At 47.6% G+C, this 27,898-nt stretch overlaps 3 protein-coding genes across 13 annotated transcripts; 2 read left to right on the top strand and 1 right to left on the bottom strand.

Annotated features, from left to right (window-relative positions):
* Window positions 1-761: 761 nt before the first annotated feature.
* RHNO1 (RAD9-HUS1-RAD1 interacting nuclear orphan 1) lies at window positions 762-24,180 on the bottom strand. 6 transcript variants are annotated; one of them, XM_090043937.1, is made up of 4 exons: window positions 5,018-5,099; window positions 4,552-4,713; window positions 4,019-4,275; window positions 762-1,382 (listed from the first exon to the last, which is right to left on the bottom strand). In XM_090043937.1, the coding sequence occupies exons 3-4, from the start codon at window positions 4,184-4,186 to the stop codon at window positions 765-767; spliced, it is 786 nt and encodes a 261-aa protein (XP_089900063.1). In that variant the 5' UTR covers window positions 4,187-4,275; window positions 4,552-4,713; window positions 5,018-5,099; the 3' UTR covers window positions 762-764. The 6 variants fall into 6 exon arrangements, with proteins under 6 accessions (XP_089900063.1, XP_089900060.1, XP_089900059.1 ...); XM_090043934.1 differs by having other exon boundaries at window positions 4,548-4,713; XM_090043933.1 differs by lacking the exons at window positions 4,552-4,713; window positions 5,018-5,099 and adding an exon at window positions 23,861-24,180.
* Window positions 5,207-17,109, top strand: FOXM1 (forkhead box M1). Of its 6 annotated transcripts, none has more exons than XM_090043921.1 (8): window positions 5,211-5,736; window positions 7,539-7,690; window positions 8,269-8,475; window positions 8,912-9,040; window positions 9,694-9,738; window positions 10,673-10,748; window positions 11,264-11,445; window positions 12,401-17,024. In XM_090043921.1, exons 1-8 carry the CDS (start codon window positions 5,367-5,369, stop codon window positions 13,478-13,480), a joined length of 2,241 nt encoding a protein of 746 aa, XP_089900047.1. In that variant the 5' UTR covers window positions 5,211-5,366; the 3' UTR covers window positions 13,481-17,024. The 6 variants fall into 6 exon arrangements, with proteins under 6 accessions (XP_089900052.1, XP_089900051.1, XP_089900049.1 ...); XM_090043924.1 differs by having other exon boundaries at window positions 5,212-5,736; window positions 10,670-10,748; XM_090043925.1 differs by lacking the exon at window positions 11,264-11,445 and having other exon boundaries at window positions 5,209-5,736; window positions 10,670-10,748; window positions 12,401-12,563.
* Window positions 21,582-27,898, top strand: TEX52 (testis expressed 52). The gene is made up of 2 exons (XM_090043940.1): window positions 21,582-22,886; window positions 27,472-27,898. Exons 1-2 carry the CDS (start codon window positions 22,369-22,371, stop codon window positions 27,746-27,748), a joined length of 795 nt encoding a protein of 264 aa, XP_089900066.1. The 5' UTR covers window positions 21,582-22,368; the 3' UTR covers window positions 27,749-27,898.

Here is a 27,898-nt window from a genome sequence, read left to right on the forward strand (position 1 = left end):
GGCTCCTTCGGCGCTGTCCCGCCACCCCCGCCCCCGTGCCCAGCGAGTGGGGTGCCCCCCCAACTTCCGTTTAACACGGGGCATCGCTGTGAATGGCAGCCCCCTGGGCACGGGAGGCGCTCAGCTGCATGTAGAGCAGCCCTGTGCACCTTCACCCCGTATGGCTCCATTGGAGCAGCCCCCACTGCCCAGCTACAGGGGCTGGGGCTTACCTGCCCTTATAGAGTCCAGCTTCCCCTCCCCCAGCTCCTATGGCCAGACAGTAGGGTCTTTTCCAGCTCAGCTTCTAGGGCCTGGGTAGTGTGGGGTAGCCACAACCACATCCCTGCAGCCCGCCTCATAGCTTCCAGCTGGGCTCTTATGCCCTGAACAGGCAGGGCTGCTCCAGCCAAGGCTGAGAGGAAGGAGAGGGCATCATTCTGGCACCCCCCCCCCCATGCTGATACCCTTCTTACCTCACTGCTCCTAGTTAAGCTACTGCCAGGAGCAGCAAATTTGAGGCAAGGATGCCCCAGGCTAGACCATCTACCCCCTCCCAGAGTTTCATAGCTGGACCACACAGTAGATTGAAGCATCTCTTCATGGGACTAAGGAATCTCAGCCTCACTGGGGCTTAGGTCCATGTTCTGAAAAGGCATCTCTCTCTTCATCCCTGCAGTCATCTCCCAGTGGGACCTCCTTGCATTAAGCCACCAGCACAGAGGAGATGCAGCCAAGCTCCTGTTCTGCTCCAGTCGGTGGCAGCCTGTACCTGGGAGCTCAGATCAGTACTGGCTCATCTTCACCATGATGTCACTATTGCTTAGCCTCCCCTTCTCTCTCAGGTATTTCATTAGGTGAGGTCGTTGCCTCCAAGTTACCTTCACTCCATACTGGTGTTCTGGGGTGTCCTTGACTAGTGATGTTGAGTCAAGGCTTTCCAGTCTGTCAGCACAGACATTGACATCACTATGTGCATACAGTGGGAAGGAATTCACTGGTGACACGGTGCCACTTTGACCAATGCTCCTTACAGATGACAGCTCTGGAGTCTGTATATCTGGTGGACTGAAGATCTCTAGCTCTTGAGTAGGAGACTGAGAGGTTCTTTCTTGAAAGCTCTTTGGGTTGCTGGCTTTTGTTGCAGAGCCTGTCTTGGGCTGGGCACGGCATCCCTTTGCATTAGTTTTGGAATGCCCTGGGCATATACAGGTAGAAGTTCTTGGATTCTCAAAAGTTAGAGAAGGAAATCTGCAAACAGCAAGTTTCTGACCAGCTCCTCCTCCTTGAAGGAATCCATAACTCTTTTCCTGGATCTGGAAGTTTTTTGTCACATGCTTTTGCTTCTTACCTTCCTTGCCCTTGAAGCCTATGAGTAGAGTGGTTTCAAACTGTGGGGACACCTGAAAAACCAAACAGAAATGGTGAAAAACCATTCTCTCTCAGATGGGATAACCCCTCACACTTCTTAGCTCCTCCACAAGGAAAGAGTAACACCATTCTCACTGCACTTCCCCTTTCTCTAATGTATCTGTCTTCATTTGAGAGCTGCCATTGCCTCTTCCAGCACATGGTCTAGTTTACCGAGATTTCCTCAGCTGCAAACTATGTTCAACACTCAAGACAGTGAGAAAAATCTGGAGGTTCACATAGCCACAAAGTGCAGTTCTACTCTGAAATGCAGTTTTAAGTGTGCTATCTTCTCTGAATACACTTAAACACATCTATTTTGTGATAGAATAAATCTTTAAGTGCTATTGAATCCTCCACAGTTCGAAGAGCAGGTTGGATTCTGTTTCTTCCTGTGTTTAAAAACCACCAGTCTTGTTGATGCAATCAGGAAGACAAAGCAGCAGCACAGGTGTAACTGACACCAGAATATTAAAAGGCGGCAGGTCACCATATTAGCCTCAAGCTAGGCAGAAGCCAATCTCTAAGGTACCACCTTGTCCTGTTTTCTGCCACAAAATTGTAGGTGAAGGATAAGTATTAAAGAGGTCTAACTGGATTCTTAGACCCCCAAGTGAGGTCATTTCACTGCACAAAGAACACATCTTATTTATAAAAGGGGCATCTATTCTGGAGTAATGGAGACAAAGAACACAGAATCCACACAGCCATTTTTAGAGAGACTTTTCAAAGAAGACTTGCAATTCAGAGGTCTTTTTTAATAATTAAGCCACATGTTATAGGGGTGAACTCTGATATTGTATTCTGTTATAGGGGTGAACTCTGATATTGTATTCTTATATTACTTTAGAAGCCACTAGTCTCTTCCATGCATTAAATTACTGAGCAACCGTTCACAAGCCATAACCTAAGTCAAACAGAAAAAAGTGGCAAATACCTATCCCACTGTTTTATTACAGATTTCCAATCAAAACAATTGGAAGATACATAGCTTCTACACACAGGAGACTGCAGCCCCAGGAAATGTTTAGGACTAGGAGATTCATGCAATTGAGGTTCAAGTGATGAAATGAGGCCTGAGACCTAACTAGAGATTCACTATAAGTAGTCAGGAGAAGTCAGAAGAGAAGTTAGTCCAGTAACTGCAATACTAGTTACCCAGCCATTACTTCTCAGACATCTCCAGATGTACAAATTCTTATTGGGGTATTTTCCAATGTGTTCCAGATCCACAGTGATTCTCTCATCTCAGCAAGTGCTTTGCTTACTGATTGAGAAGCCATATAGCTGACTGCCTGCAACATGTTTAAAGCTGATCTGCTCTGAACCTCTCCCCCCGCTCACCCCCCTCAGCAAACAACACATAGAGGTGGTCTAGCAAACAACACAGAAATTGACCTCAAATAACTCCAATTTGCATGGCTGGTGGAGTGTTCAAATGTATACTTGAAACCTCACTCCCTGGGGCTGCTTTGTTAAAAAGCTTTCAGTCCAAAGTAGCAATACTGTTTAGCAGAGCTGCCCAAAATGATAGCTGCAGCTAAAACCAAGGCAGTTCTTGCAGTACAGCAGCACAACTATTTAAAGATCTTTGCACAGAATGGCATCGTGCAGGCCATGCAAATGAGGACTGCAAGACTGAATAAAACAGCCACTGAATTGCCCTCAACTCATGGGAGGGGGACACTGGAAGGAATGCATGGAAAGAAGATACAAACAGAGCTGGGGTAAGGGGAAGGATCAAATGTGCCAACCTTCCCTTCCCTTTGAACTATACAGGTCATTACAAGGTACAACATCAATTTTAACTCCGTGCCACAGACATCAACAATCCCTGGTTTATTACTGTATGAATGACAGCAGAAAAGCAAGTTTTTAAAGTGGACATAAAAATAAATGCAAGAGGGAAGAACTACAGTTAAGGTGCTGGCTTCATTTTTGTATTCCCCTAACTGAACAGCAGGGATCCTGGTTTTCACCAATTAAAAAATCCTCAATTTTCAGATTAAAAAAAGTAACTCAAAATCCACATTTTTCCGTGATTAAAATGAAACGCCACTAATTCTATATCATGGAAAAATGTGGATTTTGAGTTACTTTTTTTTAAATCTGAAAATTGAGGATTTTTTTTTTTTAAAATCAGAGAAAACCAGGATCCCTGCTGTACAGGCAGATATTACTTTAGGTGTAGCTTTCAGCCAATCACACAGCACAGTAGCTATTTCAAGTGTCAAAAAAAAAAATTCCATAAAATAAAAATGAAAGAATATTTTCTGTGCACAGGGTTTTGAATTACTATAAAATCTGTAAAGCAATTTCTCTTTCTGGATCCCAGCATTTAATGTCATTATGATAATGTACATGACAAGGAGTTCCATTTCATTGCCAATGGCCCTAAGGTGTCATTCAGTACCCAAAGTGGCAATAAAGCTTGAGCTGCTTGTGACTTACAAGAGTAGGCTTTGGTGCAACTCAGAACTCTACAGCCAGTTAAAGCACAAGGAAATAAAGAAAAAGCACCCATTTATTGGCTCGTGCCAATATCCCGTACAGATCTCTCCATTACCTTGTAAAAGAGAAACAAAACAAAACAGTGTATGAAATGAAGGAGCAGGAAACCTGTACTTACCCATTCAGTGGAGGCATTCTGGTCTACAGGTCTGGTAGGAACACATCTTGGGTTCTCAGCCAAAGGAAGCGAAGACCCGTAATGATGAACAGATCCCTCCCGTGGCCTCTCAAGGAAGAGCAGCTCTGGCTTCTTGGACTTGTGGGTGCGTTTTTTCTTTGGAGGCATCAAAAGGCTTAAGGAAGCCACTTGGAGACTTCATGATGCTTACTGGAGCTACTCAAGAGAAGAGGAAGGCTTCCCAACTACTTCCAGATCTGCAAAGAACAAATAGAGGGACCTGAAGCCACCAAGCAATCTTGAATTTATTTTAAAAGTAATGCTTCTGATTGTGCCCAAGCTCTCTGAAAAGAACGGTTTCTAATGAGGACTGGAATAATAAATACATTGCTCTACAGACACAGAGCCAGGCTGGATACAAATTGATGACTTTTTCAGTTTAAGTTAGAAATGGCAACCTACATTAATCCCCACATTATTTAAATCCTTTAAAACAAAAGAAAATAGTAACATGGTGCACACTGCCCACCAACACTTTAATGTGAAACCACCAAACTAGGTAGCAAAGTTGGCTGAAGTGTTGCGCCAGCTTCTGAGGGGGTTGCCTCTTCTGCAGATACAGAGAAGACACCGTCTTTGCTTTGGTCCAACCAGTTCAGTCATGTATTCGTTCACGGTTGCCTTCCTTCCCCAACCTACACAGAAAAGCAGAGGTGGGCACGGCTGAAATCCACCCGTACTCAGCGTTCGGCTGCTGAGGACCAAGTGGCCGTTAATATCGCCACGCCCCCGGCCCCGCCCTGCTGCCTACTTCCCTCATACCCCTTTTCCCCCAGAGCCAAGCGAGGCTGGGACACACCTGCGTCCCTCTGTGTGGCCCGTTCGGGGAGCGACCCGACCCCCTCCGCACGTCCTTCCTTTGCGGGAACAAGCCCGAGCACCCCGCGTGGGCCCGCCCGCGTAAAGCCCCCAGCGCCAGCCGGCCCGGGCCCTACCAACCCTATCGGGGGTCCTGCCCCCCGGTCCCAGCGCGGTGGCGGTTAGATGAGCCCTTCCCCCACGCCACCTGCCTCCGCATCTGTACCCCCTCCCATCTGCGCCGAGCCGCCGCGAACGCTGATTGGCCGCGCCCGCGCCCCTGATAGAAGGCTCGGGCGCCCTCCCATTGGTCGCAGCCAGCACGTGACGCCAACGAGCCGCGGAGCGCCAAATTCAAACGGGGACACGAACGGCAGTGTTGGGGGCAGCGCTCGAGCCCGGAAGCGGCCGTGGACCCCCTCCCCCCCCCCCCGGCTCCGCGGGGGAGGGGCCTGGCCCGGCCCATGGCGAGCGCCGGCGCGGGCTCAGCATGAGGAGCAGCCCGCGCCGGCCTCTGATCCTGAAGCGGCGGCGGCTGCCGCCCGCGGCCCGCGATGAAGCGGCGCGACGGGCCCCGGGTGCGGGTGCGGCGGCGGAGTTGGCGGGCGCAGGGATCCGCGTCACAGCGCACCCGAGCCTGCCGCGCACGCAGGTGGTGGCCATCCCGCCTGGCGCCGACCTGCGCAGCGTTATCGAGGCCCTGACGGCCAAGGGCAAGGGCTGCGGCAGCGACGGGCCCACCAAGTTCATTCTTATCAGCGGCGCGGGCACGGCCTCGGCCTCGGCCCTCAGCCCCGCGCGCCGCCTGCCCCCCGGCGGCAGCGACCCCGGGCCCCCGGGCCAGGGCCAGACTGGCGGCAGTACGTAGGCTCCGCGCTCTGCTCGGCCCGCGGCGGGCGTGGGTGGTACGGGGAAGCTCCCGGCCGCGCTTGGGGGGCAGAAGTTCCGTGCCTGAGTGCCGGAGCCTTAGTGGTCTGCTTCCTCCCAGGGTTTGTCGGGGCTGGCAGTACAGGCTAGGTACTCCAGACAAGCAGAACAAAGGTTTTTTGGAAGCTGGGCTTCAGGCTTGCTAGGAGATGTGGGGCTGGAGCCAGGTCGAGAGCTGGGCACTTGGCATCACTCCATTTTAGTCTAGAGAAGAGGGGACTTAATAGCAGTCCTTAATACCTTCAACTACCTGAAGGGGGGTTGGAAAAAGGCTGGAGCTGGACTGTTCTCAGTGGTGACAGAACAAGGAGAAATGGTCTCAAGTTGCAGCAAGGGAAGTTTAGGTTGGATACTAGTAACTTTCTCACTAGGTGGGTAGTAAATGCTGGAACAGGTTACCCAGAGAGTTGGTGGATGCTCCATCCTTGGAGGTTTTCCAAACCTGGCTAGATAAAGCTGTGTTGGATGCAGGGATTGGACTAGATGACTCCTGAGGTCCCTTCCAACCCTAATTTTCTATGAGTCTCTGAAATGCATGGATAGAGATACCAGGAAAGGGAGATCACTGTTGCTTCTGGACTGGCAGCTCTGGCTTCTTGCTACTTCCTCGTGAAGAAACTTGGTCCATGCCACACCAGGGATGGAGGTTATATTTTCTCAGCTTGGACTTGAATGGCCACTTAGGCTTCTTCCCCATAGGGTTACCTCAACCACTGCCTGCTGACAAATACACTCTTCTCACAAAAAGAAGCCTCTGTCTCACATGTGGGAGTTTATCTGCCACCACACAGGTGCAAATGTGCCTCAGTACAGGAGCTCCACAGTCTGTAGGCAGTAGCTCTGCTGCTGCATGTGGCGCTTAGACTAAGGAAAATATTAAATGTGTTCACTTTTTGTTACTGCTGTTCAGGGTCCTTGCAGATAGCCAGGCTTTAGCGCTCTTGAGAATTGCATCAACCTGGGGCAGATGCTGCAGGTTGGCAAAACTGAGCAGCAGGCAATGAAGTTGCTTAGGTGGGGAAATGAAGTTTGGGAAGGATCGAGTGGGATGTTTTCACCTCCTTCAGAATGGTCAAGAGCCCCTGGCAGACGGGTAGAATAGCAACCACTTTCAGCTGTTTGAGAGAGGAAGTTGAACAGACCTTCTTCCTTTTCCAGACATTAGGGGATGGAGGAGATGGAACAGTTCACATTGAACAGTTACAGTTTGGGATGTTTGTAAGCTAGAACCTGAGGAAAGAGATGGTGCTCGAGTAATTGCAAGAGGTCAAACTCGAGTAGGAAGGCTAGCTCCCTTCTCCCTCTACCACATGTATTCCTGCCAGGAACTGAGCTTCTCATTAAGGCCCTTCCCAGGCTTCTTCTGGCAGAGTGTGTGTCTTTATTTCTCATGGCCTCTGTTGCTAAGTTTAGTCCTAGGCTAGTACATGCCTGAATTTTTTTTTGTTAAGAGTTGCTTTCAGCTGAAACTCATTTTAGGCCAAGGAACAGGGTGGGAGGAGGGATTCCAATTAAAGCTGGCTTTTTAGGCTTGAAGCTACAAATTGGGAGTGGGGCCCATCCATAACTAAATCAAAAACTGGCTACTTCCACAAGGTTGTTTAGCTTTCTAGTGCCATTGTGTCTTACGGGGGCACTGAAGATACCTTTGAGGTTCCTGGCTGGGGTGTCCTTCAAGGCATCTGAGATGTATTTGCAGATGAGTGAGCACTACTCTGGGTCGATTTCTCTGCAGGCAGTGGAGACATGACAAGCTGTGCATTGGACAACAGCCTAACTAACATCCAGTGGCTGGGAAGGATGAGCTCTGATGGCCTGAGTCCTTCCACTGTGAAACAAGAGATGGAGAAAGAGAACCAGACCCCTGTACAGGTGGAGGGAATCAAGGTAAGAAGCAGGAGCACTCTAGGGATGAAAGGAGTAGAGCATAAGATAGATGAACCTCTGGAGAGGGAGAGGAGATGGGACACATGGGTGAGAAACCTTGGAGGGGACAGACATAATACAAGCCTTTTCCCCATGGTAGAAGGGTGGTTAATCTGGTGAAAAGAAACCTGAGGGGGAATTTGATAACAATCTTCAAATACAAAGAATAAGTTGCTTATAAAGAAGATGAAGACCACTACTTATTGTCCTGTTCCCAGTGGATAGAGTCTTCAATTACAAGATGGAAAATCTAGGTTTAGAAAGTTCATCCTAATAACCAATCTGTGTAAGTTAAACTCTGGAAAAGATTATTTGAAAAGATTTTCGAATCTCCTTTACTGGAAGCTTTCAGCATGTTAAACAAATACTTGGATGAGGCATTTTAGATAGGAATGCTCCTATCTTGAACAAGGGTTTAGACTAGATGACCTCCTGTAGTCCCTTCCAGCTCTGTTTTTCTGCAATTCTATATGGAGCTGTGCAGCAGGCTCCAAACTCCTTAAAACTTGCAACTCTCACTCTGTCCTTTTCTCTCCCAGATAGAGGAGGATTCTAGTGCTGTTGCTTCAACCTCCACTTCCTCATGGCAGGACTCAATATCAGAACGGCCCCCCTATTCCTACATGGCCATGATCCAGTTTGCCATCAACAGCACTGAGAAGAAACGTATGACCCTGAAGGACATATACACTTGGATTGAGGATCACTTCCCTTACTTCAAGCATGTGGCCAAGCCAGGCTGGAAGGTAATATACTGTCCAGCAGACATGTCCACTTGTGCGGGTGAGGTCAGATAACAGGGTGACTGTAGTGGGACTACTGGATGCAAATAGAAAAACAATTACCCAGTCACAGAAAGCATCAACCTGTGAAACAGGATAGAAAATAGTTTTATAAAGTGCCACCTTCTATTCCTGACATTCACTTTTCCATTTCAACCTCTCCACCATTCTCTTTCCTGCTCTAGCCAGGCAGGGGAGAGGATAACTGATCACTAGGCTGGGAGCTGGGCTCCTAAAAATGAGGGGAGCAAGCAGCTTTTGTGATTAAGAAGACCGAGCATATGGTAAATAAACTGGATCAAAGTCTGCCATAGACAGAGCTTTGCTCCCTGGACTGTAGCATCTGAGGATGTTACTTGCACTCTAATCAAAAACCCTAAGATGTCTTGTATCTTTCCAGAATTCTATCCGACACAACCTATCCCTTCATGATATGTTTGTCCGTGAGACGTCTGCTAATGGTAAAATCTCCTTCTGGACTATACACCCTGATGCCAATCGCTATCTCACGTTGGACCAGGTGTTTAAGGTGAGTGCCTCCTGTGAAGGGAACAGGATGGCTTTCCTGATTCCTGAACTCCAGGATGTTTAGCTGCAGTTGACTTTAGAGGGGAGGTGAAGCTGCTTTGACATATGGCCTGTGTTTTTAGAGCTTCAACTGAGTCATTTAACTTGAGAAATGGTGGGTTCCTTATTTGAAGTAAGAGGCATTTTGTTTTGGTCAGGAGTGACGTGCTGGAGCGTGTTGGGAACAAAGCTCCACTGGGCACTGTGCCAGCCTTGGCATATGAATCCTGAAGGAGGTCAAACTATTGGCCATACACTTTCTGAGAGCCAGAGGCAAGTTCTCAGTGCAGATTTGCATTACCTACAGTGGGACTTGAACCATTTCTTCCTGCAGTTCTTAATTCTGACTGGGGGCAGGGGCAAAATTTCCTTCTGTCTGGGACCTATAGAACAGCATCATCCTGTGAAAGAAATGGAGAGAGCATTATAAGAGGGAGGCTATCTCAGAATAGGTGTGGTGAATCCTTCCCGTGTTCTATGTAGTAGATGTGCATGTTCAGTGTTAGTTGCTCAAACATGAGACCTTTGTGCCAGGTTAAATGTCCCAGTTGTTTTCCCCCTTTGGTTGGTAACATCCTCTTATTTTTCTCCTTCCCGATGCCTTGCTGCTACCAGCCACTGGATGCGGGGTCACCAACGTCGCCTGAGCACTCTGAATCAGTAAGACTTCCCCTCTGGCTTGGGGCTTGAGCTGCTTTACCTCCTGCCAGTCATTGCAGAAAAAGGACAGGATAGTTGGGGAGGGGGAATGGGTCACCCTTCATGAGGACAGGAGGCATGCCTACAGCCTGGCATAACTGAGGGCGAGTTTTCTAACTGCCTGCAGAAAATGCAAACCTGATAATTATGGATGCAAGTTTGCAGCAGCATGGGCATCTCTCTGGGGACTTCTTGGAACTTACAGCTGAAGAACTGACCTGAAGTTCATCTCCAGAGAACACAGCCTAGCCACCAGTTCCAGGAACAAACCTGGTTTCCCTAGTTACCAGCTTTACTCCTTTCTGGGGTGCAGCTTCAGGAAGAGTAAAATCTGTGTGTTCCCTTTCTTCTGAATCCTGGTAGCAGTCTGGCACTTATCAACAAGCTTCCATCCTGCCAACTCCTTCCAGTAGCTTAATGATATTGGATGTGCAGGAAGCTAGCTGGACACACTCCCATCTTCTTTCCAAGCCTATCCTTCTTTTCACCTGCTTTAAACTAAGTCCTCTTTCCCTCTGCTATTTCACTTAAGCATTTGGGGCTGCAGTTTGTCCAAAACAAGCAATAAAGCTGTGCTCTTCGCCTTTCCTCCAGCAGTAAGGACACACTGGAACCAGGTCACTTCACAGCCAGGGAAACTGTCATGCTAGATCTCTTTTTCTACAAGACTTTTTGAGTGGCAACTGGCTGAGAGATGGCATGGCCATGCAACAGCAGGTGGCACAGAAACAGCCATCAGCATGATCACTGAATGGTAACAGCTGTTCTCTCTGCATTAGCTTAGGACAGGCCTCTGGATCCACATTCCTGAGTGAGGCAATTTGAATAAAAATGGGTTCTTCCTCCCTAACTCTCTACTTTTTCCCCTCTTTTTTCCCCACAACGACCATAGCAGCAAAAGCGACACATTTCTGAACTCCAGAAGACTCTGGGAGGCAGCAGCTGCAGCAAAACTGAAGCACAGAATGCCCGTGAGTGTGCATCTGTCTAAGCCAGAGAAAAAGTCAGGGCTCTAACTTGCATGAAGGGTACTTTGAATGTAAGCTGTCATTCTTAGCCCAAACTGCTGTTCAGCTTGGCCTGTTTGCTGGCTTCCCATGGCCCCTCCTGTCTGACAGATTTGGAGCTGAGGGCTGTGCTGCCACAACTGAGAGAGCCGATGTCTAGAGACGGGGAGTAATAGGTGCTCAGAGTGAGCAAGAGTTGAGCCCAGGGTGTGCTGAGAGGCCTGCTGGGGTTCAGTTTGTGCTTGTTCACCAGGGCTCCTGGGTTTAAGCTTAGGACATTATAGCCCCAACCTCTGAGCAGAAAAGGCAGGGAGAGGGTGAGCCTCATCTCTGCAATTTGGTTATTTTCTAGCATGAGGGATTGAGGTTGGTTCCATCTCCCTAGCTCCTGGGTCTCCCTAGCTTTGTGCCTGGGCCTCTGGAGGTGAAAAGCCTTCTTCCAGCAGGATGCCAGCTGACCCTTTCTTGACCCTTTCCAGGCCGAAAGATGAAGCCGTTGCTTCCTCGTGTCAACTCTTATCTGGTTCCCATCCAGTTCCCTGTAAGCCAGCCTCTTGTTCTGCAGTCCTCTGTGAAAGTACCTCTGTCTGTGGCCCAGGGAGCCTCCCTCAACAGCTTAGACACAGGTCGGAGCAGCAAGCGTGTGCGCATTGCTCCCAAGGTTGGTGTTTGGTTAGCTTTGGTCTCCAGATGGGTCCAGTTGTTCCTACTTCCACCTTTTTGTGCCATCTGTCCCTTGTACCCTTTCCCTGCTGTCAAACCTCAATGCTTGGGGAGTAGGGAGGACTGGTACTGGCCAGCACTTGGCTGTCTTCTCCCAGGGTGGCTATTAGCTGCCTTGTCATAAGAACTCAGCTTACCCTTCACCTGGGGTGTGAACCAACAACTCCTCCAGTGTGCAGCCAGGATGAAGCAGACAGGTGTAAGAGCTTCTCTCCTCCCTCCCCGCCCCCCCCCCCCCACACTTTGGTGCTTAACAGCTTTGAAAAGAGGTTCTTATTGCAGTGACTTGTCTTTTCTTGACAGAGTATCTCTGCACACACTGCCATCTCATTCCAGAGGTTTCAGGGCTGAGCATTTGTGAGCAGTAATGTTTTGTTAATTCTCCAGTGACTGTTGCCTGGAAGAAAATTGGCAGTAAACATGTCCTCTTCCATGGCATCTTACTGGCTCTGCTCCCAGCTCTCTTGCAGCCTTAATACCTTTCCTAGCCTTTATGTAAAGTTATGTTTCTAATGGAGCCACATCAGTCCCTTAACTGATCCTTGGGCTTCACATTGGGCTACAGTGTGTGGGGGGACAGAAGCTATTGCTCCCTGTCCCATTGAACTCTTTCTATATTCAGTCTTGCCCCTCCCTAGGAGCTTTGCTCTGAAGGGACACCTTTTGTAAGTGTTCTACACCAAGATCCTTTCTATGGGCTCTTTGGGCTTCTCTTGCTATTGGCCTCCAGGCCTCTCAAGCCCTGTTATTGCTGCTGACTTAAGGGCTGAGCTTCCCCTATTCCACTGCCTTCTCCCTGTTGCATTTCCTGTGGAGGGGAAAGTGGGGGGTGTATTTGACCCTTGGTTTCTCATGCTAACACATCTTTCCTTCCTTCTGTGCTCCCTTTGCAGGTCTTGTCATCTGAAGAGCCATCCCCCTTCCCGCCCGTGGTGCCTGTCAAGGAGGAGAATCAATGTGAGGAAGGGCCATCTCCATTTGCTTCAGCCCAGTCAATGCAGGAGAATGTCTCTCAGACTGGCAGAGAACCAACTTCCTTCCCTGAAGCCCTGCATATAAAGGAGGAGCATGAGGGCTCATGTCCTGATGAATGGCTTTCGCCACTTCCTCCAGCCTTTTCTATAAAGGAGGAGCCAGTGCAGCCTGATGAAGAACAAGGCCTGTTCCTCCCAGTACCTCCTGGGAAGCAAGAAAAACACTTCACCATGCTGAAGTCCCCACCCCGGGGCATATCTGACACACTAGTTATAAACAGACGGGAAAGGCGGGAAATGGGCAGGTCAAGAAGGAAACAGCGCCTAGTGCTGCCTTGCTCAGAAGAGCCTCTCCTAGTTCTCCCTGAGAGCAGCAGCTCTGACTCTTTCAGGCTGGCATCAGAACTTCCCCACCTGCAGGAAACCCAGCCTCTAGAAAACATGTCACAGCTGAGCTGTTGCCAAGAAGAAGGTGGTCCCTTTAAAACACCTGTCAAGGAGATGTTCTGCAAGCTGCCAATTTCTTCCACCCCCAGCAAAGTCCCAGCTGCTACCCCACCAATGGGGGGGCTCAACCCTTGGAGATCTGTACCGCTTGCTAAGGAAAACAGCACCCTGGACTTCAGCCCTGTGAGAATGCCCCTTCAAGAGAACCTGGATTTGTTGGGTTTCAACAGCACTCCCTTTAAGAACCCTCTCTTTGAGTCCCCCCGAGTGCTTCTCAATACAGAATCCAATGACATGGTCTCAGGGCCACTCCCAAGCTCTCCTGCTTCCAATCCTGAATCCACCAAACAGTTGTCATCCCCAGAACTGCCAGCTTCTGGCCTTCCAGAAAACCGCTCACTCATGGAGGGTCTCGTCTTGGACACCATGAATGACAGCCTGAGCAAAATCCTGCTGGATATCAGTTTTCCAGGCCTAGAGGATGACAACCTGGCAACAGATATTAGCTGGTCCCAGCTTATTCCTGAACTGAGATCGGCTGACCTGAGCTGAGACCTGGAGACTTATTCTTACACTGCAATTGATGCTGGGATCTACTGAGATTTGCTCAGATGGGATAGGCAGATCCCATAGGATGGCTTTGACTTACAGCCCAGTGTACCCTGTACAGTGTGGAAGTATCAACACCTGCTTGGTTGCTGCTATAAGCTCACTTTATAAGCTGCAATAAATGGGGGTCTGGGGCAGGCTGAGACCTCTTAGCTCAGGCCTGAGTTATTGAAGTTCCTTGTTGAAGGGGAAAACCTCCAGGTAGGTGCTAAATGGCCCTGACACCCTGGAGGAAGTAAAGACTGGTCCCTCATATATCTGTGGCTTAGAGAAAAGTCCCAGACCTTGTCCTCAGCAACTTTATTCATCATAAAATATACTTTGTTTGCATTTTTCTTTAGTGTCTTGTCTCTAGGCTTAATGTCTCTGTAAATATTGTACATTCCTTAAATTAGTTGTAATTATAAATGTAACGTTATTCTTGTAGGGTTTTTATGGGAATAGAGCTGGGTGGTAATAGACTTGGCTTATACTGTCATTCCCAAACCCTACTCCCTCTCCAACTCCTGATCTGTTGAGGCCTCAAGATTACTCTTCTAGGTCGTCTTTGAATTCAGAAACACACTGGTATATAAACCCATGGTCCTAAATGTTATTTGGGGCAGATATCTAAAAGATCACTTCCACATTCTATCACGGTGTTTTTTTGGGTTTTTTTTAAATTCTAGGATCCAGCAGAAAAAATTTTGCTCAGTCTTCCTCTCATAGTGGCATCCTTCCTGGCTATGGAGAAGGAAAACAATTTCTCTTAAATCTAGTTCTGACTTCTCTGATGCTACAGCCCACTTAAACAGCTAGCCAGAGTTATTGCTGCAGCTAAAACTGACTTCTGCTGGATTGCTTCCAACTGCCCTAATCAGCGAGACTGACTGAAATGGTTAAGAGAATAATTGCACAGTGAAATCTCCACTTTAAAAAGTGGTCTCTTGAAACATGAAATACACTACTTGTATTTCTCTCACCGAAGTATGTAATAAGGCTGCTGATCCTAATTCTCTAGAGTTGACATAATAAAAGCAGAAAGTGCCATAAGATACCTTGCTCTGGTTCTCCCATTCAAAAACAGCTGTATGTCACCCAAGCTCTGTTTCTGCCTCCAATTGCTATTCACTGTATAAAGCCAGGGTAAAAATGCTCCACTGAGTACTGTCTTTGCTGCTGGTAAGGGTTCTATTCCCTGTCGCCATTTTTTTCCCCTCCTTTTATGCTGCTGTTTTATGGCAATTCACTTGGGGTAGAAAATATAACAAGCAGTTAATTTCACATGCCTGAGGCTCATGCTCTGGTCCTGTAACCCTGCTTTGCAACCAGGCTCTAGCCTACTTTAGAGTGTAATTGGGTCGGGGAGAAAAATGAGGGGTTGTGGGGAAGAAGGATGAGTTTAGTTCTACCTTGCCTGTATCTGGACCAATCCTACCAGCATGGATGTTACTATGAGAAGAAAAATTGTTCAAGGGTTAGAGAACTATTCTGCAGAGAGACACCTGGATTTCATTCATATTCTGCCAGAGTTGTCCAGTGTCATGGTGATTGTGGACAACTCTGTGTTCCCTGTTCTCTCTTTTAAAATGGAAATAGTAGTGCTACCCTGCCTTGTAGGGGTGCTGTAAGGATAAGTTCATTAGAGTTTGTGATGAGCTCTGATGCTATAGTGACAGAAAGCCATGAGTGAACTTAAAAGGGATATATGTCCAGTTCAGATGTCTGTGGTGGAAGACCCAGGCAGTAGCTGGCCTAAATTTTTCTTTTCCTCTGCTAGGAAGAAAGCCTACTTTTCCCCATCCTAAGCACCATGTAGCTTTTTGAGGGGAGGGGAACTAGAACAAGATGTTTAAAGATAAAGGAGGTGGATGGAAAATGCAGGAGAGCAAGGACAAAGGAAATCACAACAAAGGAAAAAGGAGAAAATAAATGGTGGCATCTGTGGCTGAGCATGGAGCAAAGGGATAGCAACCCATCACGATCCCAAGGAGTTCTAGTAAAGACAGACTGGGAGATACTTAAGCACCAACCCACTCTGGGATCCAAGCAAGTGTTGAGACTTGCACAATAGAGAAATGCAGCATAGGCCCATCCAATCCAGTATCCTGGGGCTAAGGTGAGATAGCAGGAAACACTACAAAGGGCTATTAAAGGATTACATGTCCACAGGAGTAGTTTTTTCTAGCCTCCATCAGTTAGGCATTGGTTGGTGCCCTGTGGACAAGGATTTTTTTTATGTTGAAAAACTTTTCATATTGGATGTTACAAGACATTGCTTCTTGCAGCAAGTTCCACAGGTTAACGGAGTGAAAGTCACAAACTAGCTTCTAAAGAGCTCTGGGCCATTTTAACATTTTTGTGTTAGCAACCCTCCTTCCTAAAAGCTCACATTAGGAGAGAAAACCAATGGGGTTTTGGGGTCTAACTAAAATTTTCCCTAATGCTAATAGCCCCTTAATTATTGCACTACCTTCTTATTTGACTAGTAAACAGAAAGTGCCCTTGTAGCAATATGTAATATCATTTTCAGCACTTTGCCAGGGACTTCAGAAAACTGAATGCTAAGTCCAACCTATTCCTCTTTCCCACTTTTTAATTACCAAGGCTTTGCTTGGGTTTTTTTTATCTGTCAGAGTTACCTTAAAGAAAAATGTAAATTTAAAGACAGATGTCTTCTATATCCTTGAAGCCAATGAAGCATTGCTTCCTGCACTGTATTTTCCTAGGGCAGAGGGAACTTATCCCACATCTTGCAGGTCAGATCTGGCCCACAGAGCCACATCAGCCAGCCCAAAGAGCTCCCCAGGGGTCTGGAAATTTGGCTGTGAAGAACATTAATTGCTGCTCCCCTTCTGCCAAATTTCCAGACCCACAGGGAGCCAGATTGGATAATATGGCCAGATTGCTTTAGTATGCAGCCAGATTGGGATTAGGCCTATGGACCAACCCCACAGATGACCCCACATGAGGGCCAGCCCACCAACCAATCCCATGCTATTCATCCAACCTGCAAAGCCAAAAGGTTGAACACCAACATCCTAGAGGAGTTTCAGTAATCCTGTAGGTCTGTTTCTAACCATTGTCTTTTGGAAAACTATCAGACAGAGAAAGATCATAACATGTCAGGGCATTTTTTTATGTTGCTCGCGTTTTTCTACTTTCCTTCCCAATACTAACAGAAAAACCCAGACCACCTTAACTTGAGTTCTGTTAAACTAATCCCAAGTGTCTGGGTACTCCAGACCCAAGTGTCTGGGTACTCCAGCCTGCTAGTTAAATGCATCTTCTTTGCCTTCGTAACATTCCGATTTTACATGTTTTACACATCTCATCTCATGTTTTGGTTTAAATATATTTTCAGAAAGCAATACCTGTGACTGCTCTACCGAGAAAGTTTATTTTCTCAGACTTTCCCCTGCCTATATGTTTCTGTATCTGTGGAATTACCCTGTCCAGAATACAACATGCTAACTGTGATCCCAGTCATTCTGGCTTCCCTGCTTCATCATTTGATGTGTCTGTGGATGCAGTCCACATATTTGTGATTACCTGGTCCCTTTTGGTTCAGATTAGAGGGGAAGCCTATAAGAAGTTCAGAAACTTCCACATATTGATGTACTTTCAAATAAGGAGACAAGTAAGTTGAATCTAACTGGTCTGGGAATTGAAATGCAACTGTGTGTGTCAGTGCCAGGAAACGAGTAACCTGGTCTGGGGGAAACAATCATAGTTTCATGGTTTCTAGGGTTGGAAGGGACCTGAGTAGATCATCGAGTCCAACCCCCTGTCATGGCAGGAAAGAGTACTGGGGTCAAATGACCCCAGCAAGGTATACATCTAGCCTCCTCATATAGACCCCCCAGGGTAGGAGCCAGCACCACTTCTCTTGGAAGTTAGTTCCAGATCCTAGCCGCCCTGACTGTGAAGTAGCGTCTCCTGATATCTAGCCTAAATCTACCCTCTGCCAGTTTATGACCGTTATTCCTGGTCACTCCTGGCAGTGCTCGGGGGAACAGGGACTTCCCCAATGCCTGCTGATCCCCCTTGACTAGTTTGTAACAGGCCACTAGATCCCCCTTCAGCCTTCCCTTGTGGAGGCTTGTTCAGGGAACAAGTTTGCTGTTTTCAAGTACAAATCAAAGTTGGAAAGGGCATCCAGATTCCAGGGACAAGCCAAGCCAGGAAAACGAGGTTAAGAAGAGAGTGAAGTCCACAAACAAACTGAATCACAAAACTAGGAGATCAAGAAAGCAGGCAGTTACCAGAGATGCTGCCTTAGGTAAGAAAAAGCCCAGTTGCCCAAACTTCCTGTTCCTCTCCCTGGTCTTGTATTGAGGAAGTGGAGGGTCAGGTGATAGGAGTCAGCCACTTCATATTAGGGAATGGATAGAAATTCAGGCACTTTTGGACGCTTTAGCCAGTTCCTTTCCAGCCCTTAGGAACAGCAGCAGGGTGGGGACGATGACTGTTGATCAGGCCGGGGTAGAAGGTTCAAAACTGCAAGCTTGATATTGTACACTATTCAGTTATATTCAGTTATACTAACACCAAAGGGAGGAGTTAAGTCCTAAAAGATTAAGTGACAAGAAATGAGATGTGTACAGTGGTGACTTACTTGCTAGGTGAAACTAAAGAGAATTTCTCCTGCTTACTGCTAAGAGCAGAGTTAGACCAATGTGAAGTATTTGATGAAAAGGGCATCACGTGTTATGAGGAAAGAGCAAATTAAAAGTCTGGTTGTAACTGGAAAGATTGAAGGAAGGAGAGATTGTGGAAAACAGAGGTTGACATGTCAAGAGACTATCTAAATGCATGAATGTATTAACACTGGAAATTCTGTATGCCTTGAAGAGAAGAGATCTGTGGAAGACTATGGTCACCAACGTCCTGTTTGGATATGGTTCCTAGAGAGAGACCATGTGCAGTGAAGAGCAATAAGCATATCAGGCTTGTAGGGAGCACACAGAGCTGGCAAAATGACATACAACGAGCATGTCAGTCCCACTCCCATGTCTAGCTGCAGGTAGTTGAGCAATACAAAAACTTAATCCTCATCTTGCACGACAGTTTGAGATCTCAAAGACTGAACATGTGGTTGGGAGTCATTTATTCCCAGTTCTTCAGTTCATCATTCTATACCTTAGGCAGATGAATTCAGAGACTGTAAGGTATGGCCATTTTGGGAGGCCACATGATCATATAAGGTACAAGGATTTCACTAAATGGTTTCTAAATGAAGCCCATAATTTATGGTTGAGCATCGAGTGTTTTTCCCCTCTAAGGAGCTACCAGATGTGCCCCTAAAGAGCTCTGGTTGATAGCTACTCTGCTTTACAGATTGAAAACCATTCAGTTTAGGGGTAATCTGCTTACAACATCTGTGGGGAAAAGGCTGAATTGTGTCTTTTAGCAGAGCCAACCCTAGGGGTGTGTGGGGCCCAGGACATATCAGCCTGTGCAGGGGGGTAGGAGGTGGGAAGCAGCTGGAGCACAGAGCTGGTGGTGCGCAGCGACCGTGCGGAGTGGTGGTGCCCTTGGGACTGTCTGTGGGGCCCCCCAAAGCACGAGGCCTAGGGCAGTTGCCTCAATTTGCCCCCCCTCAAAAGGACAGCTCTGCCTTTTGGCTTATCCATAAAGTCCCTTTGAGACTGCCTTCAGCTGAAGTCATAATTCTTGGCACATGACATCACAACTGCCTGCTGTGAAAAGCAACTGGAGTTGCTGAGTGCAGAACTCAGCAGGGCCTGATAGGAAAGCCAGAGAGCCGTAAAGTTAAGTCTGCACAGAGGTACAAGGCCTGGGTAGAAAAGAAAAGGAAACAAAGGTGTGGCTGGCAGAAGAGTAAAGAATTGTTTCTTTCTCTCCCTCTCCCCCTGCCCTTATGTGTGTGTGTGTGTAATACATATACACAGGGGCAGATCCTGGATTCTACAAAGGGGGTATGGGGGTGCAGGAACAGTGACCGGTGCTGTAGGACTACCTGCATCCTTGCTCTTAGCCTCCTCCATGCGCTTTCCCCCATGGGGACAAGCAGACCACATCACAGAAGCAACAGCTGGAGACTTAATTTTAAATCCCAAAGAAGGTAAGAATTTCCCACATCCCTGCTCAGAGGCATGGCCTATCCCCTCCTAACCTGCCTGCCACTGTTGGGTGTCCTCACTGTCCCAGGGGCAAGGGGACATTGCGTCCCGTTCTGGGTGGGCAGAGCAGGTTGGGCTCAGCTTGAAAGTGGCTGCCCCAACCCTGCCTCTTCCCCCCCTGCCACCCCAGTGTTCCCCACTAGCCTGGGAGCAGGCATGGGGACAGGAAACCCAGCTGCTCCTTTGCTGCCACCACTGCCACAGTCCTTCCATAGCAAAGGACTTCATCGTCCACAAAATGTTGTTGGAGAGATGAGATTTTTCTCTAGAATGTGTAGTTGTCCATTGTCTTCTACATCTACAGGCATTTAGAAAAATTTCTAAAGATCACCTATGGTACAGTCTCTGTTCTATGACAGCACATTTTCAGACATTCGTTTCAGGCAAGGGAATGAATAGCTGTCTAGACAGGGAATTAGTGTCCCTTCTCCCCACCATGGCAATGCATTGGACCTCCAGAGAGGGTGTTGGTGCCAGTTCTGATTTTTTACAGGACACTTGCCTCTGCTTGGTTCCCCCAAAGAACTGAACATTTGTAATGTTTACAACACAGCTTCCTAGTCTGTTTTCTTGTGGTGGTGGCCTTTTGTAACTTGGATTCTGTATAAATGTTAAATAAGAGGCCTCCAGGGTGTCTGCAGTCTAAAAGAGAAGAGAGACACATGGAAAGGGAAAGGAGACTGAATATCAGCACCATAGCTTTGGGGTTGTTAATGCAATCCTTTTTAGTGAGGTTATGTTAGGAAGAAATTAGCTCTTTGGTTTTCCAACTAACAGAGAAGGAGGGTTGCATTAGAAGCAGTGGAGGGACAAAAGAGAAAGGGCTACTGCTGTTTGCTGTGCTTGTCCCCATAGAGACTCCTTGTGGGTTTGTGGTGGTTACAGACTAGCAGTTCTTGTGCCAGTGGGTGAGCAGGGAAGCCCTTTAGACCCGGCTATATGCTGTGTGGTGTGTGTTATTTCTCTCATGACTGAAGTTGCTGCAGAAATGTGGATGTTGCAGATGACATGGGTGAGGAAAGAAATCTATGAGGTTGTTCAGGATCTGAACATCACATTATTGCAGGAAGAGGAAGAAGCACAGACTCTGTTCAAGAATGAATTAAGAGGACTGAGAGGCACTGGCAGAGGAGCCTGGGGCTGGGATAACAGCAGGGTCTGCAGGGCAGGAGTGAGGGGCATTGGCAACACTGTGTGGGGAGCCCAAGACTAGAATAGTGAGAAGGGAAGGTGGATTGAGGCAGGACATAAGCAGACAAGGTTCTTTGGGTAGATGTGATATCTTTGATTAGACCAGCTAAATAGTTGGAAAAATTGTTCTTTGCAATCTTTCGTGCACAAACACCCTCCTTCAGGCATAGGGAGAATCTGTTGGTGTTTGTGTTCTCCTGGGTAGAACAGAAGCCAATATGTAAAATGCCGGTCTGTGAAAATGCAAATGCCTGGCAGCGAGGATCTGAGGGAATGGGAGACAATGGGTGTGAGGCAGGAGGGTGGGAGGAGGAATAGATCGAAATTATAGAAAGTAGCTGCTACAAAAAAAGTACTGGATACAAAAAATTATGGACTAAATATAGAAATTGGATTTATGGCACATTTAACCTGCCTGCCATCTGGTAACACCAACTAACCTCTCTGCATTCTCCCAGCTGCATTTCTCCTCCCCCTCCCCACCTGTCTCACACCCATTGTCTCCCATTCCCTCAGATCCTCACTGCCAGGCGTTTGCATTTTCACAGACCTGCATTTTGCATATTGGCTTCTGTTCTACCCAGGAGAGCACACAAACACCAAAGGACTCTCCCTATGCCTGAAGAAAGGTGTTTGTGCACAAAAGCTTGTAAAGAACAATTTTTACAACTATTTAGTTGGTCTAATAAAAATTATCACATTTGCCCAGAGAACCTTGTCTGCCTATATCCTTAGACCAACACGGCTACAATCAACAACACTTGAGGCAGAATAGGGTCATTGGCAATGCTGCATAGGGTCATTGTATCTGGTCTGACCCACTTCCGGCACTGCCTTTGAATATCAGGGCCTTGGCACTACAGAGATGTTTAATAAGCACTGGGGCTACTGGTATTTCTCATGCTTCTGAGCTTTGGTGGTTGTCCCCTCCCCTGCTTTCTTCTACATGTGGCTGGGTGTTTTTAAGTCTCTCGGAGGCATTGAGTGTTGGCTGCAGCCAAGGCTGGAGATTTTGACTGGGATGTGTCAACGTTCCTGCTGGGACTAAAGCTGGAGGTTCCTGGCTAGATGGTCCTGCTCCTTCACTTGGGGTCAGACTAATCACCATATTTGGGGTCACCATATTTAGCCCAGGGTCAGATTAGTGTGGACTGCTGGGGCGGGGGGCGTGCTTTCCCCTGTAGCAGCAGGGTGTTACTCTCTACCTGGGATCTCTTAAGCATATATTAACAACCTTCTGCAGAAGCAGGACGTTGGCTGCCATGGTTCCCCTGCTTTACCTGCGGCAGGTTAGGGTATTAATGTCTTGCGTTGCCAGGGTTGATGGTAGTTTTATGAAGAGAGTTTAGATTATAGATATGTATAGAATGATTTGGATAGGGTTGATCCTGCCTCAGGCAAGGGGTGGGACTAGATAAGCAGGGCTGGAAAGGACCTCCAGCAGTTCTCTATGTTTCGAAGAATATTTTCCTTTCATTTCTTTCCTGCTAGGCCATTTCTGGGATCCTTTTAGAGATGAACACTTGGGCAGAGAGAGAGATTCTGTGTAAAGACAAGCACATCTCATGGCCTGGGTTTTCCCCAAGGCCTTTTCACAGACTGGCAATTGCAAGACCACCCTGCACAGATACCAAGATTAAGGTCCATCAGAAACTGTGCTCCTCCTGGAAAGACGCCAGCCACTGGCACCTCTGGGGATACCACACTTGGCTGGATATAGGGAGGCTGCCACCACTCTTTCCCACAAGGCCAGATGTACCATATGACAGCCACGTGTGGCGCTGGATTACAGCTCCGAGCACTTATTGGATGTCCCATACTCTGGTCCCTCCCCCCTCACGGATGAATGAGAACACCTACCTCAAGCTCATCAATGAAGGAGGGGTGTTTATGGACCAAAGACAGAAAGAAAGGGCAGTGGCTCAAATGCAGAAAGAGTTCTTAAAGTTTGAGCAACAGAAGATGAGGACTGAGTGTCGAGCCCCCTCACTAGACTACATGGGGAAGACCTCTCCTCCCAAGGACATCAAATGGTAAGATGCAGCAACTTTCTCCCTCTCCCATTCCCTTCCTCCCAGTGCTCAAAAAACCAACAGAAACACTCACCAGTTGCTATACAGAACCCTGTATCTATTCATGGGAGAAGGGTGGTGGATGGGGCTTTTCAGTGCATCTGAAGCCTTGAGCACTGCACTATCCAAACCCAGATGGTTTTCCCAAGAGTTTGTCTTTAATTCCTTAGCTATGATCTAGTGGTACCAGCAACTTCCATCCAGAGGTGGAGCCAAGGTCCGGGGAATTTAGCACAGGGCTAGGAGACTGGTTGTTCCCGAATGAATATGATGGTGGGCAATTCTTGTCCCACTCTGTGCCTTAGTTTCCTCCTTTGTACAACAGAAACAACACTTGTATTCCTTTGGAAAGGACCTGGATGAACTCTGTGCTACTAGTGGCCAACATCTTCCCTTGCCAAACTCTGTACTGCCCACAACTCCCTGGCACTCCAAGGATCTTCTTCTCTCCCAAAAGGGCTAACCTCAGTGCTCTCAGGAAAAAGCCTTCATATTTTCAAGATTCACATGGAGTCCAGCACCCAGGGCTCAAGCTCCATACCCAAGAAATGCCTCCACCTTTGAGAACAGGACTCAATACCAATACTCCACCTTATCCACTGGCCTTCTGTGAAGGTACCCCTGCCCCCACAGCTATAATCAGTGGGGGGTGGTGGGAGGCAGAAAAAAACAGCCTTCGCACACCTCACCACCTTAATTTGATCTAGAACTGGCAGATGGCACCTGTTGCCTGCTTTTCCCAGTACAGATGGAGATGCTGTTCATGGTGTTGTTACTGGGATGCAGCAGGCCCAGAGAATAATATGGTGGCATAGTAACTATGAGCTGGATTTGGGTGCCTCTTTGGACTGTGTTTAGGTCAAAAGCAAGGGAGAGAAGCACACATGCAGGGCAAATTTCAAAAGCAGAATCATCCACAAGAATGTAGCACTTACTGGATATACTCACTACCTCTCTCTGAGCCTGGTCAGAGGATTTCCATTAAGGGCGAGCAGTCCTCCAGGTTCCTCACATTCACCACCTCCCACTGGAGTCCAGATGACAAAGAAGTTTAAACCAGGGAGTTGGGATGTAGCCTTTCCATCACATATATTTCTTGATCAGCCACCAACTGTCCTCAATATCTGGATGGAGGCTTCCCATTGCTTGTCTTTTAAGAAATCGAGGGGACTGTCCAGCTGCTGGCTCTGAAACTTGAATTGCTGTCAGCTGCAAAGATGATCAGGCTGTTTTGCTGTGGAGGCTCTTGAGGTAGCTGAAGGGGAAAGGAAAGACTCATTCTCTTCAGACTCTGGAGAAGGCAGATCTCTCTCCCAGATGTTTTTTTGGACCAACTCACAGAGACTAAGAAATTTTGTGTGAGAAGATCAGGAGGGAGTATATGTGATTATGTGTACCAAAACATTACATCTATATAGTCTATCACCTATCTTAGACTGAAATTCATGTGATAATAAATAGGGGAAAGTCAGGATAAGTAAATTTACTGCCTAGTAGTTTTAAGAGGCTATTAAAAATAATCCAAATATTGTTGCAAATTCTGATTTACGTCTTTCCTGCCTAGTGCAGGGGGGCTAGACCTGATGATCTTGCGAGGCCCCTTCCAGCCCATGAATCTAGGAAAGATTCCTCCCCCCACACCTCTTCCCACTAAGATTTCATGGTACTCGCTCAGTGGCTGACTGGCAGCTGTTATAAACATTTGCATTCAGGGATATTGCATACCAAAGCTGCATAATATAACTCCTGGTACATTTCTGAAAATACAGATCTTTCCTTTGTGCTGTAGTGAAGAATATGGGTTGTGAGGAAGAAGGGGAATGATATACAGCCTACTTCTACATCTCATTACTTGGTTACATGCTACTACACCCAAGTATTAGAGCACACAAAGGATATGCCCTGGTCTCTGACTAAGGGCCTGACATTGTTGGGGCATTTGGGTGGTTTGTTGATAAAGATGTTGGATTGATTCTTGTCTCCCCAAAGGCTGTTAAAAGTTTTCCTATGGTGTGGGAGTTTGGAACAGGCTAACTTAGGCAGGGACCTTCTCCTCATAGGGTCTGCCCTGCTGTCCCCTGATCATGCGAGTGGCCCTCCTCTGAACCCTCTCCATGCTGTCCACATCCCTCTTGAAGTGTGGGGCCCAGAACTGGACGCAGTACTCCAGTTGCGGCCTGACCAGTGCCACACAGAGGGGGAGGATCACCTCTTTGGACCTGCTTGAGATGCATCTGAGGATGCATGCCAAGGTGCGGTTGGCCTTCCTGACTGCCTCTCCACACTGCCGGCCCATGTTCATCTTGGAGTCAATTATGACTCCAAGATCCTTTTTCGCCTCCATGCTGACAAGAGGGGAGTTCCCCAACCGGTAGGTATGGTGCCGGTTGTTCTTCCCGAGGTGCATCACCTTGCACTTGTCTGTGTTGAATCCCATCCTATTCACATCCGCCCACCCTTGTAGCCTGTCTAGGTCTGACTGAAGCCTGATGCTTCCTTCTAGTGTGCCCACATCCCCCCACATCTTAGTGTCATCAGCAAATTTGAACAGGGTGCTTTTTACCCCCTCGTCCAAGTCACTGATGAAGATGTTGAACAGTGCGGGCCTGAGGACCGAGCCCTGCGGAACCCCACTGCCCACGTCACTCCAGGTTGAGAAGGACCCATCCACTACCACCCTCTGGGTGCGGCCCTCCAGCCAGTTGGCGACCCAATTGACTGTGAGGGCGTTGACACCATAGTCCCCCAGTTTCTTAATGAGACTGGGGTGAGAGACAGTGTCGAATGCCTTCAGCAAGTCCAGGAAGACTATGTCCACTGCTACCCCTGCATCTAATGATCTGGTAATCTGATCATAGAAGGCCACCAGGTTGGTCTGACAGGACCTGCCACTGATGAACCCATGTTGGTTGCCCCTAAGCATGCAGTCCCCTGCTGGCCCCTCATGGATGTGTGCCAGCATAATTTTCTCAAACAGCTTACCTAGGATCAAGGTAAGACTGATTGGCCTATAGTTTCCTGGGTCCTCCTTCTTCCCCTTTTTGAAGATTGGAACCACGCTGGCCCTCTTCCAGTCCTCTGGGACCACACCAGAGCACCACGAGTGCTCATAGAGCCGTGCCAGGAGTCCTGCAATGACCTCAGCCAATTCCTTTAGGACTCTAGGGTGGAGATCATCCGGGCCAGCTGCCTTAAACACATCCAGCCCCTCCAGAAGCCCCCTAACTAGTTCCACGCTAACCTTTGGCCCAGGTGTGCCTCCCCTGGGGCCTGAGGGGGGCCCAGCAGGGAGGTGGCTGTTCTGATTCCTACTTAGGAAGACAGAGGCAAAGAAATAGTTAAACATGTTAAACATTTCCTGTACCAGTTAGCATTGTAATTAGTATGACAACAAGAGAGCACTTGAGTCACAAAAATGAGGTGTGGGAAAAGCCCTATAAAGTCAACTACTGAGGCAGGACTGCTCTTACAGTATGGTTCCTAATATTTTGTCAAGCCGAGTTTGAAAGTTTTCAGTAATAAGGTTTACAACCTTTGGCAGACTATTTCACAGTCTCAGATACCACTCCTTCAGAAAGATTTTCCTTAATTTTCTAGTGAAAGGTTTTTCCCCTTAGTTTCATCCCCTTATTCTTCTCTATTTTGCCACAAAGCAGCTAAAATGATCCCATACTCACAGTAGTCAATGACTGACTGGCAAGCATTTATAGTAATGGCTTTATAGTTTGGCTTTATGTAGACCCTGAGCTCTCTGTTCTTCTTTCTCCTTTCTGCACATACAGAAAAGCTGTTGTAAAGAGAGATTTTCTCATTCAGAAAGAGCATAAGTTTGTGGGCACCATACCTGGGCATCTAATGCAGTGAGTCCCATAACTCTGGGCCAGGGATATGGAAATATTCTGCCACCCCCATAGCCTATGTTATTGACAGGTCTCTTGATCCCAGTAAAAGCAGTTTTTTTGGAAGGTCTTGGTCACCAAGACAGAGAAATGTTGTCAGTATTGCCCCCCTAAACCTTACATTCCTCTTCTAGGGTAGTAGTAAAGGTGATAGTCAGCTGCCACAGCGTGGTATCACATCCTACCAGGCTTAGGTAGAGGACCTTGGGACCCTGTTTAAGCTCAAACAGGTATGCATTGTAAATCCTTCTATGTCACTAAAAGGTCTGAGGTTGGCTGGGGATCTCGCACTGCTGAATCCCAGCTCAGTGAGCCTAACAGTTACATTTTCCAGCAAATTTCATTCTTGTTTAAACTCATGGGCTACCTTCCTACTTCAGACCCTTTAATGCAGTCATTACCATCTCCCAAGCTGGCTCACTCACCAAGATTCTCACAGCTTCAGAGCTCTTTATAGTTAGGGAGCACTTTCACAATCAGCAAAAGTCAACCCTTTACAAAGCCATCAAGTCCCAATAACCCTCCATCCCTCCTATCCTCTGAGTGTTAGCAGAGTCAAGAAAAAAAAGAACAAAACACCTGCTGTCTGTAACTGTAAATGTCTGTCTAGAAACCTAACATATTGAACATCCATTCCCTTTGGACAGGTATAGATACATTACATCAGGAACAGGCCTGCGATCGCATTGGGTCCCGCCGCAGCCAGTCAGACCTGCACCTAAAGACTCCTGGGACTGGCCTTGCCCTGATCTCCAGCCCCACTACCAGGACACAGCACTGAGATTTGCCTTGAGAAATAGTAGCCCCATTTATCAAGAGCTGGTGGAGAAATACCAGCAGCTAGTCCTACCTGGGAACAAACTAGGGACTCTAGTGCTCCCAGCAAGAACTCAGCATGAACAAAGGGCTAACACTCCGGTGTAATGGATTCTTGGGTGCTGTATGCAGGGGACCCGACTATATGGGATCCAACTAGCCCTCACGTTACTGGACAGCAAACAGCACCTAAAAATGCTAAGACAGCTCAGGAGATGCAGCAGAATCTTCCAGCAGTTAGTGCTCCCAGCACAGTAA

Source organism: Crocodylus siamensis, chromosome 4, assembly GCF_052110815.1.
Source record: "Crocodylus siamensis isolate JL-2025a chromosome 4, ASM5211081v1, whole genome shotgun sequence".
NCBI lineage: Eukaryota > Metazoa > Chordata > Crocodylia > Crocodylidae > Crocodylus > Crocodylus siamensis.

Coding starts and splice junctions, on each gene's coding strand:
- FOXM1 (XM_090043924.1), top strand. CDS start 5,367: ATGAGGAGCAGCCCGCGCCGGCCTCTGATCCTGAAGCGGCGGCGGCTG. Junction 8,476..8,911: donor TGGCCAAGCCAGGCTGGAAG/GTAATATACTGT, acceptor GTATCTTTCCAG/AATTCTATCCGACACAACCT. Junction 10,749..11,263: donor AACTGAAGCACAGAATGCCC/GTGAGTGTGCAT, acceptor GACCCTTTCCAG/GCCGAAAGATGAAGCCGTTG.
- RHNO1 (XM_090043933.1), bottom strand. CDS start 4,186: ATGCCTCCAAAGAAAAAACGCACCCACAAGTCCAAGAAGCCAGAGCTG. Junction 1,383..4,018: donor AGAATGCCTCCACTGAATGG/GTAAGTACAGGT, acceptor TTGGTTTTTCAG/GTGTCCCCACAGTTTGAAAC.
- TEX52 (XM_090043940.1), top strand. CDS start 22,369: ATGAACACTTGGGCAGAGAGAGAGATTCTGTGTAAAGACAAGCACATC. Junction 22,887..27,471: donor CCTCCCAAGGACATCAAATG/GTAAGATGCAGC, acceptor CCCTTTGGACAG/GTATAGATACATTACATCAG.